The sequence below is a fragment of the Spermophilus citellus genome (genome assembly GCF_964194105.1).
Source record: "Spermophilus citellus genome assembly, chromosome: 3".
NCBI classification, from domain to species: domain Eukaryota; kingdom Metazoa; phylum Chordata; class Mammalia; order Rodentia; family Sciuridae; genus Spermophilus; species Spermophilus citellus.
Window position 1 is genome coordinate 148203874 of NC_138184.1, and position 12950 is coordinate 148216823.

The 12950-nt window shown below is 39.9% G+C and overlaps 1 protein-coding gene across 11 annotated transcripts in view; it reads right to left on the reverse strand.

Moving 5' to 3' along the window:
• The window catches only part of LOC308643867 (protein FAM221A), a 330925-nt gene that overhangs the window by 22748 nt on the left and 295227 nt on the right, over positions 1 to 12950 (reverse strand). For 5 of the 11 annotated variants that reach the window (XR_014020838.1, XR_014020839.1, XM_081284238.1 and 2 more), the window contains exon 1: positions 1836 to 2139. Coding sequence is in view for 8 of the 11 variants with exons in the window: in XM_081284238.1 (XP_081140364.1) it covers positions 1836 to 1915 (80 nt within the window). In the remaining 3 variants the exon portion in view is untranslated. Of the gene's footprint in view, positions 1 to 1835; positions 2141 to 2533; positions 2612 to 12950 lie in introns of those variants that run through there. The other 6 variants (XM_081284236.1, XM_081284235.1, XM_081284232.1 and 3 more) reach the window with 4 other exon arrangements.

Consider the following 12950-nt stretch of genomic DNA (forward strand, 5'->3'; position numbering starts at 1 on the left):
TGGAGTGCAGCCCCCCCTCAACCTTCATTGGATGGAATTCTCCCCTGAATCTCTTGTTCCCCAAATAAAAGGCTACTCCCCGGCGTGTTCGCTCTCTCTCTCTCCTGCTAGCCCTGAGTAATCCTCGCTGCCCTGCTGGGCGGCTAGAGGTGGGAACCAGAGAGGTGAGCCGTCTGGGACCTAGCAATATAAATAAGGTAACTGGTTTTTGTGTTTTATTTCGATCTCTTCTAACTAACTTTATGCCTAGAACCTCATTAATGAAACCACTGCGCAGGCCGCGTGGTAGAAATACCTACAGAGAACAGAAAGGTATCTATCTATCTATCTATCTATTTATTTACACTTTTATTACTAGATGGATACAATACCTTTATTTTGTTTATTTTACGTGGTCCGAGATCGAACCCAGTGCTTCACGCATGCTTGGTAAGCCCTCTAGCACTGAGCCACAACCCCGGCCCACAGAAAGATCTTAAAATAAACCATGTTTTTTTTCCCAGGGTTAGAGATTGAAATCATGACCTCACACATGTTAAACAAGCATCCTAAATCTGAGCTACATTCCTGGGCCTTTTTTAAAATTTTGAGACAGGTCTCACAAAATTGTCTAGGCTGACCTGGAACTTACTACAGGATTCCCATGACTAAGTGCAGATCTTTTAAGGAAGAGATTGTTTTTCAAATTTTACACCAGTGCCTCTCAAATTTTATTGTATTTCCAGATCCCAGGAAATACTGGGATCTGGAAATACAATAAAATTCTCAGATCTGGGGTGGGCCTGAGATTCTCTTTTCCAGCAAGCTCCCTGGTCATATCTATATTACAGTTCTCAGCTTCAGGCACTTCAGCAAGGACTCTACACTTGCCCTCCCATCTGCCTCCCCCGAAAACACTTAGGCATGACCAAATCAAGGAAAACTGAGGAAGAAAATTTCATTTCTGATGGACACTCATCTTTTTGACCCTTCTCACAGATCCTCTTTCATATCTCAGCACCCAAGTCCGGTTTTCCTGGCCTTTCTCAAATCCTGATGTTAAACAAGGAATCTGATAATCCCTTTTTATTAAAGAGAAATGTTGGTGCTATTTATGCTTGCAAAAAATAATATCCACAGGCCTTCCCTTAGCACTTTCTGGGCAAGGAACAAGCGGAGGCCCACAATCCTTACATCTAAATATCTAAGTTCTCAGTTGTGAGAAATAGAAAGTTCAGTGGTCCGTTTTCAAAACACACTCCTTAGCCTTTTGGGGGTGTAAAGTCCATTTTACCTACAGTCCTTCCCTTTGCCCACCCTGATTGTACAATTAGCCAATCACGTAGATTATAACCCCAGGCTCCTCCTATCAGGACAAGCACAGCCTTAGGGATAAAAGCAGGTGGACTGCCCTTCCCGCTCCCAGTGTGCTTGCTGGAGATTTTCTCTGGTGGCATGCCCTTCTGTATTTCTAACATCAGTCAACACCAGGGCTCAGCAACTTGCTCCCAGGGAAAAAGCACAAAAACACGAAGGTTACAGGAGCCGGTTCTGCCCTGGGTAAGGGCTGAGTGTAGTTTCTATAACCTGCCTTACCCAGACCCACCTAAGAGGACATGGGGACTGATCCATCAAGTTCCCTCCACAATCTCACGATTCCAGCTCAGAATTTTCAGTCACTTCTAAACTAGCAGTCAGCTGAGAAACCCATCCGCCAGAGAACCCATCTGCCCGGGACCCATCCCCAGTCGTTGTCGTGCTCCCCACACCCTCGCCCGACCTTTAGAGTAACCAGCTTTAGGGAGAGTCGCCTCCCAAGCCCAGCCAGGATTGTGTCACCTATCATCGGTACATACACAGCTCTCCCCTTCAACTTCTCGTCCTTCTGCCAGTCCTCTCGGTATTCCCCATTCCTCTGTTTTCCAACTGTCAACATTTTTTGTTAGAAGATGGGGGAGGGGCGGAGGAGGGTTACAAATCCTTCCATCCAAGTGCCTCAGCCTTTGTCAGAGCCTTGACAGTGAATCACATCCTCAAGCCAAAGGAGAGGCTGTTTCCTGTTTGGGATACAAGACTCCAAAGCCATCAAAACCACACCCGTTGGGGTGTTTTTGTCCAAACCAGCACCTCGGGGTTGGGAGCACGTTCCAAGGTCACGACTTGCCCTAACACTGGAATAACGTGCGAGCTCGGGGTCTGCTAACTGAGTGTGCTCAGTGCGGGATTCTCCAGGGGCCACATAGGAGTGGGGGAAACCACGGGGCTCTGCACGAATATAGTCAACATCCCTCTTGGAAGGGGAGGCAACACCGCCGCGGCAGACCCCGATTGCTGCCTGGAACTCCGGGTCAGCATATTTAATTTCAGCAAGACGAGATGTGAAGTTAATCTAGGCCTCCCTCAACGGCCTGGGAAGAGATCCCCCGATCCCCAGCGCTCGCCCGGCAGGCAGGTCTCGGCCAGCGCCACCAGTCCCCCTCGGCGAGGGAGACGGAGCCGGCCCCGGCGTTCTCGCCCGGCGGAGGGGCGGGACGTGAGCCCCGAGCGGCCTCACCTGCGGTACTCCAGGTACTCGTCCACCGCCTCGGCGCCGCCGGGGGGCAACCTCAGCCGCTCCATGGCCGGGGGGGGGGGGGGGGGGGGCTAAGACGCCTGCGCCACTCGCCCAGAGCTCGGCCTGCGCGCGCCAGCACACAGCCGAGCAGCCGGGACAGCCCCGTGGATTGGCCCAGCCCGCAGATCCCCGTGGGCGGGCCCAGTGACCGCGCAGGAGGCGAGCGCTGCTACCTGGCCCCGCACAGGCAGAGGCACGTGAGCCCCTGTGCTGCAGCATGGCCCGGGCAGGGTGGGGGCAGTTTGCAGCCGGCCAAAGAGGATTCCCGTCACCGCTCCCTTCTGGCCAGTGTCCTTGTGAGTAACAAGGGAGAACAATGCCTTGTATATCATGGATTCATAGGAAATAGCTCTTTTCACTTAATCCAAGTCTTGGAAACAAGCTATTTCCAGAAGGTCCTGGTGTGTTTGAAGCTGGCCTCACCACAACAGCAGTGTTTTCAAAATTGGCTTTCAACACTAATAAGGGGACTGAAGGTATCACTCAGTGGTAGAGCATGTGTTGGGCAAAAAGGAGGCCCTGGTTTCCAACCTCAGGACCACAAAAAATAATACAATTTCTAAAAAATTGATATAACATAGTCAGGGGTATTTGAGTCTAGTTTGACAAGAAAACATGGTCCTCAAAAAAAGTACATAATAAGTTTAAAAGAAAACAATTTAGTTAATCTTTTGATGGTTTGTTTTTCAGGGTTTTTGTTGTTGTTTTGGCGGGTTTTGATTCGTTTTACATTTTTGATGCTGGAAATGGAACCCAGGGCCTTGAACATGGTAGACAAGCTTCTGCCAGTGAACTACATCCCAAACCCCAAGTTTTTTCCTTTGTTATTGTTGTTATTTATACACACACACACACACACACACACACACACACACCCCTTCATTAGTTGTTGATGAGAATTTTTATATATTTATTTTTATGTAGTGCTGAGAATCGAACCTAGTGCTTCACATATGCTAGACAAGTGCTGTACCACTGAGCCACAATCCCAGCCCAAAATTTTTTTAACCTTTGGAAATACTTCCACTAAATTTGCCTGAATTTGAATTACCATGCCGAAGGGGTAGGAAAACCACTACTCAGGAGGGAGGAGCACTTAAACTCTGAAGTTCCCTGGGAACCACTCTAGTACCCTTTGTAAATTAAAGGCATAATACTCTTTATTGTGCTTTTCAGAAATCATTGTTTTTTTGGTTTTGTTTTCACAAACTGAAGGTCTGTGGCAACCCAACATCAAATCAGTTTATTACAGCTAGTTTTCCAACAGCATGTGCTAACTTGATGTCTCTGTCACATTTTGGTATTTCTCATGATATTTCAAAATTTTTTATTATTATTGTATCTGTTATGTTCTGTAATCCATGATATTTGATATTACTATTGTAATTGTTTTAAGAGCACCGAACTACAGCATATAAAACAATAAACTTTGTTTTGGTTTTGGTTTTGTGGTGCTAAGGTTCCAACCCATGGTCTTGTCCAGGCTAGGCAAATTCTATACTACTCTGCAAAAACCCCAATTCTAAAACACTGAACTTGACCAATAAAAGTTTGTGTGTTCTGACTATTCCACCTACCTGCCAGTCCACAATCTGTTTTTACTTCCTCAGGCCTCCCTATTCCCTAAGGTACAGCAACATCAAACATAAGCAAAGTAATGACCTGACAGTGGCCTCTAAGTGTTCAAATGAAAGGAAGAGTTCACACCTCTCACTTTAAATCCAGAGCTAGAGGGCTGGGGACATACATAGCTCAGTGGTAGAGCACTTGCCTAGCATATGTGAGATGCTGGGTTTGATTCTCTTATAAATAAGGAAAATAAAGTTCCATTGCCAACTAAGAAAACATTTTTTTAAAAATAAATAAATCCAAAGCTAGAAATGTTTAGGCTTAGTAGAAAGATGAGACAGGACAAAAGATTTTGTGAAGAAAACTTTAGTGTTCTGCATGAAAAGTCAAATCAGTCACAAACTTATTTTACACCAAATCCCTACTCAGAACAAAACCCTGACTCTCCTCAATTCAGGGAAGGCTGAGAGAGGTGAAAAAACTGCAGAAGAAAAGTCTGCAGCTGGAGAGGTTGGTTCATGAGGCTTAAGGAAAGAAGCCATCTTTATAACATAAAACTGCAAAGCAAAGCAAGAAGTGCTGATGTAGATGCTGCAGCAAGTTATCTAGAGGTTCTAGCAGAAATAATTAAAGAAGATTATTACACTAAAGAAGAGATCTTCAATGCAGACACAATAGACTTGTACTAGATGAAGATGTGTCTAGGACTGTTAGCTGGAGAGTAGTCAATGACTGGCTTCAAAGCATCAGAGGACAGACTGACTCAGTTATGAGGGGCTAATGTAGCTAGTGTCTTTAAATTCAAGGCAGTGATTACTTATCATCCCCAAAATCCTAAGGCCATTAAGAATTATACTAAATCTTCTCTGCCAACACTGTACAAATGGAACAACAAAGCCTTGGTAACTGCATAGTTTACTTTTTGCTGCTCACTGCTGAAACCTATTGCTCAGAGGAAAAAAAATTTTTCATTTAAAATATTTCTGTCATTGACAGTGCACCTGGTCACCCCAATGCTCTGACAGAGATTAATAGAGAATGAAATTATGAAAAAAAAAATGAAATCAATGTTGATTTCATGATATCCATTCTTCCATCCATGAAGCAAGAAGTCATTTGAACTTTCAAGACTTACTATTTTAGAAACACATTAGAAAAACTATAGCTACTATAGATAGTGATTTATTTGATGGAGCTGGGCAAAGTAAATTGAAGACTTCTGGAAAGGTTTCACCATTCTAAATGCCATTGTTAAGTTTAGCTTAAGCTGTCTCCGTACATTTTTAACCAAAAGAATTGAAGGTTTTTCTGTACATAATGAAATATAACCTAATTTGATACATGAACAGACTGTAACCTACTCTTACAAGTAGCTGAATCTCAGCATATCATAAGTGGCAAAGTGTTCAAACCATGTTCAAATAAGACAAATGTGAGCTATAATCAGCTGAGCTATTTCTGTGCCTTGCTTTCATTTTCTGTACATCACTTGCATTCTCTGGTTATAAATATAACCCCAACCATTTGGTAGAAGAGGTCATTCTGAACTGTTTTTGGTCCAGACTGTTCCCTGATTCTAGAATTACAAATGAAGCCAATTAACGATGTGCAAATCTAGATTTGTTGTAATTTTGTCTTTTAACACTATAAGAACATTAATGCCTCATGGGAGATCAGAATATCAATAGTAACAGGAGTTTGGAAGAAGTTGGTTCCAACCCTCATGGTTGATATGCAGTGGCTCTAGATGTCAGTGGAGGAAGTAACTGCAGATATGGTAAAAACAGTAAGAGAACTAGAAATAGATGTAGAATGTAGAGATGTCACAGGATTCCTGCAATCTCATGATGAATTGTAACAGATGAGGAGTTGCTTCTCATGAATGGGCAAAGAAGGTGGTTTCTTGAGATGGAAACTACTCCTGGTGAAGATGCTGTAAATACTGTCGAAATGACAAGAAAGGATAGAAAATATTACAAAACTTAGCTGATAAAGTAGGGACAGGGTTTAAGATAATTGGTTTCAAATGCAAAAGAACCTCTATTGTGGATAAAATGCTATGAAATAGTATTGCATGCTACAGAGAAATCTTCTATGACAGGAAGAGTTGACCAATGCAGCAAATGTAAAAAAAAAAAAAAAAAAGGGAAAGAAAGAATTGCTACAGTCACCTCAGCTTTGAGGAACCACCACCCTGATGAGTCAACAGCCATCAACATCAAAACAACCAACAAAAAGATTGCCCCTGTCTGAAGGTTCAGGTGATTGTTAGCATTATTTTAGCAATAAAGTTTTTTGAATTCAAGTATACACTTTTTTAAGACATGCTCTTATACACTTAATAGACACATGTAGAGTAGAATCATAATGTTTTGGGGCTGGGGTTGTGGCTCAGCGGTAGAGTGCTTGCCTAGCATAGGCAAGGCCCTGGGTTCGATCCTCAGCACCATATAAAAATAAGTAAAATAAAGGTTTTTTTTTTTTTAAAGAAATATGTTTTTGTGTACTGGAAACCACACCCCAAAAAAATTCATGTGAAGCCCTTAATTCATTTGTTTGCCTCATGGGAGATCAGGATATCAATAATAATGGGAGTTTGGATGCTGACAGAATAGGCAAATAATAAGAAAATATTGAACCACAATGCTTGCTTTCAAAACTACTTTCTTACATTTTTCAGGTCCAAAAAGTAAAATATTATGTAGACAACTTGTTTGGGTGCCCCTCTCCCTTATTAGTGCCCTTTGCCCCATTTTGAAGCCATCCCTCTGTTCAGGCAGATCCCATTGCCACTCTTGACTTCCTGTCTAGTGTTTATTAACCAAAGTGTAATAACTCAGCCATAACCTAATAAGCTATGAAGTCTCCCAGACATTTATACATTCTATAGACTTGTTAAGGCCAAAAAGTGTTCAACAGATAAATGAGTAACAAAGTTCTAGCCAATATGCTGGTCCTACAATCCCTGCAGCACTCCAGCCCCCTCCCCCACTTCATGAAAACTCAGTTGTTCCCTCCTGGCCCAAGTCAGATCTTTATTTAAACAAGGAACTATGCAATGTGTGTTATGTGATGAAAAAAATACTTACAGAAAAAGTCTCACTAATCTTCAACTCATGTCATATGAGTCTTCTGAGATGCTAGCAGTATTTTCCACTCTTCTGAGATGCTAGCAATATTTTCCAATCTTCTCTACCCTGCAAACTCCTCTTTTAAATCCAAGGCAGGCATCTTGTCCTCTGGAAGACTTTCCTTTCTGCCACCAGCTAAAGGCAGTTCTTCTTAGGCACTCTCCACTGGAGCACTTAGTACTTTATGTTTATTATTCTTCTCATCCCTCCAGGCGAATTTTTTGAAAGCAGAACTCTGGAAAGCTTCTGTCCCCAATTGTATGTTGAAAATAATAAAAGCATCTCTCCCATGAGAATGAACTGAGATAATTCTTTTAAAGCACTTGCTCCACATTTAATTAGTTCTCAGTAAAGGACAGCTACAATAAAAGTATAATTGTATTGGTGCTGGGAGTGCGACTCAATGGTAGAGCACTTGCCTACCAGGTGAGTTACCTGGTTGCATAAAAATAAATAAAATAAAATGAAGGGATTGTGTCCATCTACAATTAAAATTTTTTTTAAACTATATTTGTATAACTTTGGGTATTGCTACAATGTTGACATATTATATACTTTATTAAAAGTTTGTTAAATGAGTATTAGTTAATGGTCTTTAATGCAGTGTTAACCCTGATTTATCAATATTGTCTATTGAAATTTCATGGTCCAAATTGTCATATACCATGTTGGTGTCATTTTTATTTTTGAAGGTAACCCTGCTTTACAATAGAAAAATAAATACATTCATATGAGAAAAAGATCTCCTTGATTTTATTTCATTAGTATGTTTTAGTCATCTTACATTTTAAAATTAAGACAATAAGTTTAAAATGATCTCTTTTCCCTTCTTTTTTTTGGGGGGATACTTTTCTTGATTCATACATTTAGTTATCTAAAAAAAAAAAGACTAATGACTGCTTTCAAAACTTATTTCATAAACAGATCATGTTTTGTTGTAATTACCCGCACAACAAAAATTTTAGTGTATCCTAAACATTTCTAAGCTCCTTACCACGGCCCAATTAACTGGATTACTATCAATACAATACAAATGATAGAACAACAAAAGAATTTGCAAAATTCCTTTGAGAATTGAGATTTTATTAGATAAAAGAAATTGCTGACTCTTAAAATGAGTCTTGGTCTGTATTTTAATTTACTTTCTTGAATTTCTCATAAGTGTCTCTCATTTTACTAATCACACAAATATATAAAAGTTGACTAGTATGGGGTGGTTTTGGTCAGCTTTTGCATCTGTGTCACCAAAATACCTAAGAACAATATAGAGGAGGAAGAGTCCATTTTGGCTCATGGTTTCAGAGGTCTCAGTGCTGAGATGGCCAACCCCATTGTACTGGGCCTCAGGTGAGGCAAAACATCTAAGGCAAACTGGTGTGGTTGAGGAAAGCAGCTCAGGACATAACAGCCAGAAAACAGAGCTCCACTAACCAGGGACAAAATATAAACCCTGAAGGCATGCCTCCAGTGACCTACTTCCTCCATCGATTCATACTCTATCTGCCTATAGCTACTGCCCAGTTAAGCTATATCAGTGGATTAACCCACTGATTAGGTTAAGGCTCTCATAACCTAATCATTTCACCTCTAAACATTCTTGTTTTATCTCACAATGAAGCTTAAGGGGGGGATACTTCATATATAAACCACAAGAAGAGTTATTTTATTTTACTTTAGCAAACTTTACTCTTTATATATTTAGGGAAACTGAATCTTATTGCAGATGTAGTCAACACTGAACACAGATCTACACTGAACTTATTTCTATAACCTATAACCATTCATCTTACAAATATTACCATCTACCTATTCCATATCAAGTATTATACTAGGATCTCAGGGTATAGGGAGATACACAAAACAGAAAAGTCAGCGGTTGCTATGGTTTTGAGTATGCCCTCTGAGGGTTCCTGTGTTGGAAGCTTGGCCTTGGTGTGGCAGCACAGAGGTGGTGGGATCCTTAAGAGGTAGAACCTAGTGCTAGGTGATTAGACCATTGGGAGTGTTGCCCTCATTAGATTAAAGTAGTTCTCATGGGACCCTGAGAGAGTGAGTTGTTACAAAATAGCAAGCCTGACTCTGGGTTCAATCCTTGGTACCAAAAAAGTATAGCTCATTATTTCAAACAGTATACTGTGTGATACTTATGGTTATAAATACAGATTGTGTGGTGATACAGTCTGAGAATTATGGTACAAAGAAACATCTTTCTATTGTGTCATATATGCTACTGCTCAGACTCCTTTTTTCGTGTTAAGTTAACAAGTATGTATTGAACATGTTCTTTCAGCAAAGCCTTATGTTAGAAAATTGAAATAATCATTCGATAGTTCTTCTTTCACATATTCTCTTCTTAAGATCTCAAAGGGTTTTAGACATATCATGCTTAATTTTTCAAAAACCCCATGGAGTCACATAGGATAGACATTATCAGTGCTTTGGATCTGGAAGTTCTGAATTAGAAAATACACATTTTCCCAAAGTCATACCATTACAGCATGAAAGTTTAAAACCCAACCTCAACTCTAAAACCTAAGGTATTTTAAAATAATCAACTTCAACATAGTATTTATTTTCTATATCATTTCAATATTTTTCTTCATAGAAAAAATTAAAAGGTTTAATTTCCCAATTAGGAATCACTTTCCCAATAGGCCCCATCTCCTAAGGTCTCTACCAGCTGCCAATAATGCCATCAAATTATTCATTTGTAAATGGATTAATCCATGATGAGTTCAGAATCCTCATGATTCAATCCCATCCCAACACCCCACCTCTGACTATTGCTGTATTGGGGACCAAGCCTTCAATACACAAGCCTTTAGGGAATGTTCAATTCCCATGTATCACAGTAGTTTCAAATACTCATTAAATGTCATTTGAAGGCAAACAAAAATGTCTCAAAATTGAATATAACCTAATGCTTTGTGTAATTCTCACACCAGTAATTCATAATGTTTCCTTCATATCAACAATCCTCTCACCTCCAACAGAGTCCTCAGAGCCATAGCTCATTTCATTGCCTAAAAAATTTGTAGATATTAAAGAAAAGGGGCGGGTAGATAAAATGAAGCACTAGAGCCAGGCATGGTGATACACATCTGTAATCCCAGTTACTCAGAAGGCTGAAGCAGGAGGATCATGAGTTTAAGGCCAGCCTAAATAAATTAGACCCACTCTCAAAATAAAAAATAAAAAGGGCTGGGGACATAGCTCAGTAGTAGAGCATCCCTGGGTTCATATACTCAATACTACAAAAGAAAACAACAACACAGAAAGAGTTAAGATAAAAAATTAGGGGCTGGGGATGTGGCTCAAGCGGTAGCGCGCTTGCCTGGCATGCGTGCGGCCCGGGTTCGATCCTCAGCACCACATACCAACAAAGATGTTGTGTCTGCCGAGAACTTAAAAAAATAAGTATTTTTTTAAAAAAAGATAAAAAATTAAAAAACAATAAAACAGTGATTTATTAAAATGAATAATGCTGCTAACACATATTAAAAAAGCACTGTGAAGTTACACTTGACCTACATCAGACTTTTGTCTTAAACTCACTCAACGAATATTTGAAAGATACAGAAACTGATAAAATCTAAAAAAAAAAAAAACATTAAAATTTAAATAATCTTTGTAGCCGGGCTGGGGTTGTAGCTCAGTGGAAGAGTACTTGCCTAGCATGTAAGAGACATGGGGTTCAATTCTCAGCACCACATACCAATAAATAAAATAAAGGTCCATTAACCACTAAACTATATTTTAAAATATTTTTAAAAAGCTGTAAAACGGCACATATTTAGCATATGCAAGGCCGTCAGTTCAACACCCAGCACCAAAAAAAAAAAAAAAAAAAAAAAAACCCAAGCTATGAAATGACAAAATTGATCTGTTTAAGTCTAACCACTACCCAATCCCTTCCTCACTCTTTAACCTAATTATAGATAAGCCACTGAACATTCTATCTTCTCCTTATGCTGCAAAATCCTTCTGACCTGTTCCTCATGATCTAAAACAAGTCTGAGGATAGTCACCTACTTTGGATTTTCTATGCTTTTGGGGGGGCACTATTGGGAGTTGTTCCTGGGGTGCTCTAACACTAAGCTATATCCCCAGCCCTTTTTATTTATTCATTTATTTTGAAACAGGATCTACCTACAGTGCCAAAGTTATTCTTGAATTTACACACCTCCTGCCTCAGCCTCCTAAAATGCTCGGATTATAAGTGTCACCATGCCAGCCTTGCCCTTACTTTTCCATTCAAGTGGTAACATTTTGCCAGTTTGTCTCCCCAAAATGGGTAATTTATCACACTTTATTGTTACCTTCCAGCATCTTAAATAACATATGCAAAGTGGTCAGACTTTAGAGGTGCCCCCACACAAAGAGCTAAATATTTTATTTGCAACCAAAATGCTTAAAAATTGAGTGAAAGATATATGTAATACAGCCAAACAACAGATTAACCATTATACTTACTGAATTGGAAAGGAATTTATACACTGTACAAAAAAGATCAACTTTGTTAAGAACTATTGGTTAGGAGAATGGTAGGGCTCAGTGCTTGAGAATAAATTTTAAAAAAAATCAGAGAAGCAAAATGGGAAGAACATCTGAAATCTTTCTGCCCAGGGATACATACTGTTGACATTTTAGTATACAAATGTCAATCTCTGGGCTGGGGATGTCGCTCAGTGGTAGAACACATGCCTAGCATATGTAAAGCCCAGGGTTCAATCCCCAGCACTGCAAAAGAGAACAATAACAGTTACTTTGATATCCTGTGACTCTCACTCACCCCAGATATTTTCATAGTTCCCTCCCAAACACAATTCAGGTGTATTAACGCAAATGTTACAATGGAAGGGAAGGCATCTCTGACCATCTTCCTAAAATAGCATTCCTGTCCCCTTCTTTTCTTATCCTTTTTACTTTCTTCAGAGCTCTGATATATCCAACATTAAATAGTATATTAACTATATGGTTTTCTCTGATGCTTCTTGGAATCTAAGTTCCATGGAACCATGGGTATCTAAACAGTGACCGGCTTGGCACAATTAACTAAAATTAACTGAAAATATAATTATGAAACCTTTTTTTTTTTTTTTGGTACTGAGGATTGAATCCAGAGGTCCTTAACCATGGAGCCACATCCCCAGCCCTTCTTTACATTTTATTTAGAGACAGGGTCTCTTTGAATTGCTTAGGGCCTCACTAAATTGCTAAGGCTGGCTCTGAACTCAGGATCCTCTTTCCTCAGTCTCTGAAGCCACTGGGATTGCAAGGTATGCACCACTGCCCCCCCCCCCATGAAGAATTGACTCAAAAAATCAACAGTAAGGGTGGGCTTGTGGCAGTGGTGGAGTGCTTGCCTAGCATGTGTGAGGCACTGGGTTCGATTCTCAGCACCACCTATAAATAAATTTAAAAAATAAAAAATAAAGGTCCATAGACAAATAAAAAAAATTCATAAAAAATCAACAGTAAATTTCAACGTAAGGGTACAAACTTAGAATCCACACTAAATCTCAATCCAGACTTATTCCCAGGTGTCCATCCAAGCATTAAATGAGAGGCACTATTAGATAACCTTAAAAATTTTTCTCTTTTGAAAAGTTATCCAGTGTTATTGAAACAAAACCCAAAGTTATGTTAAAATTCCT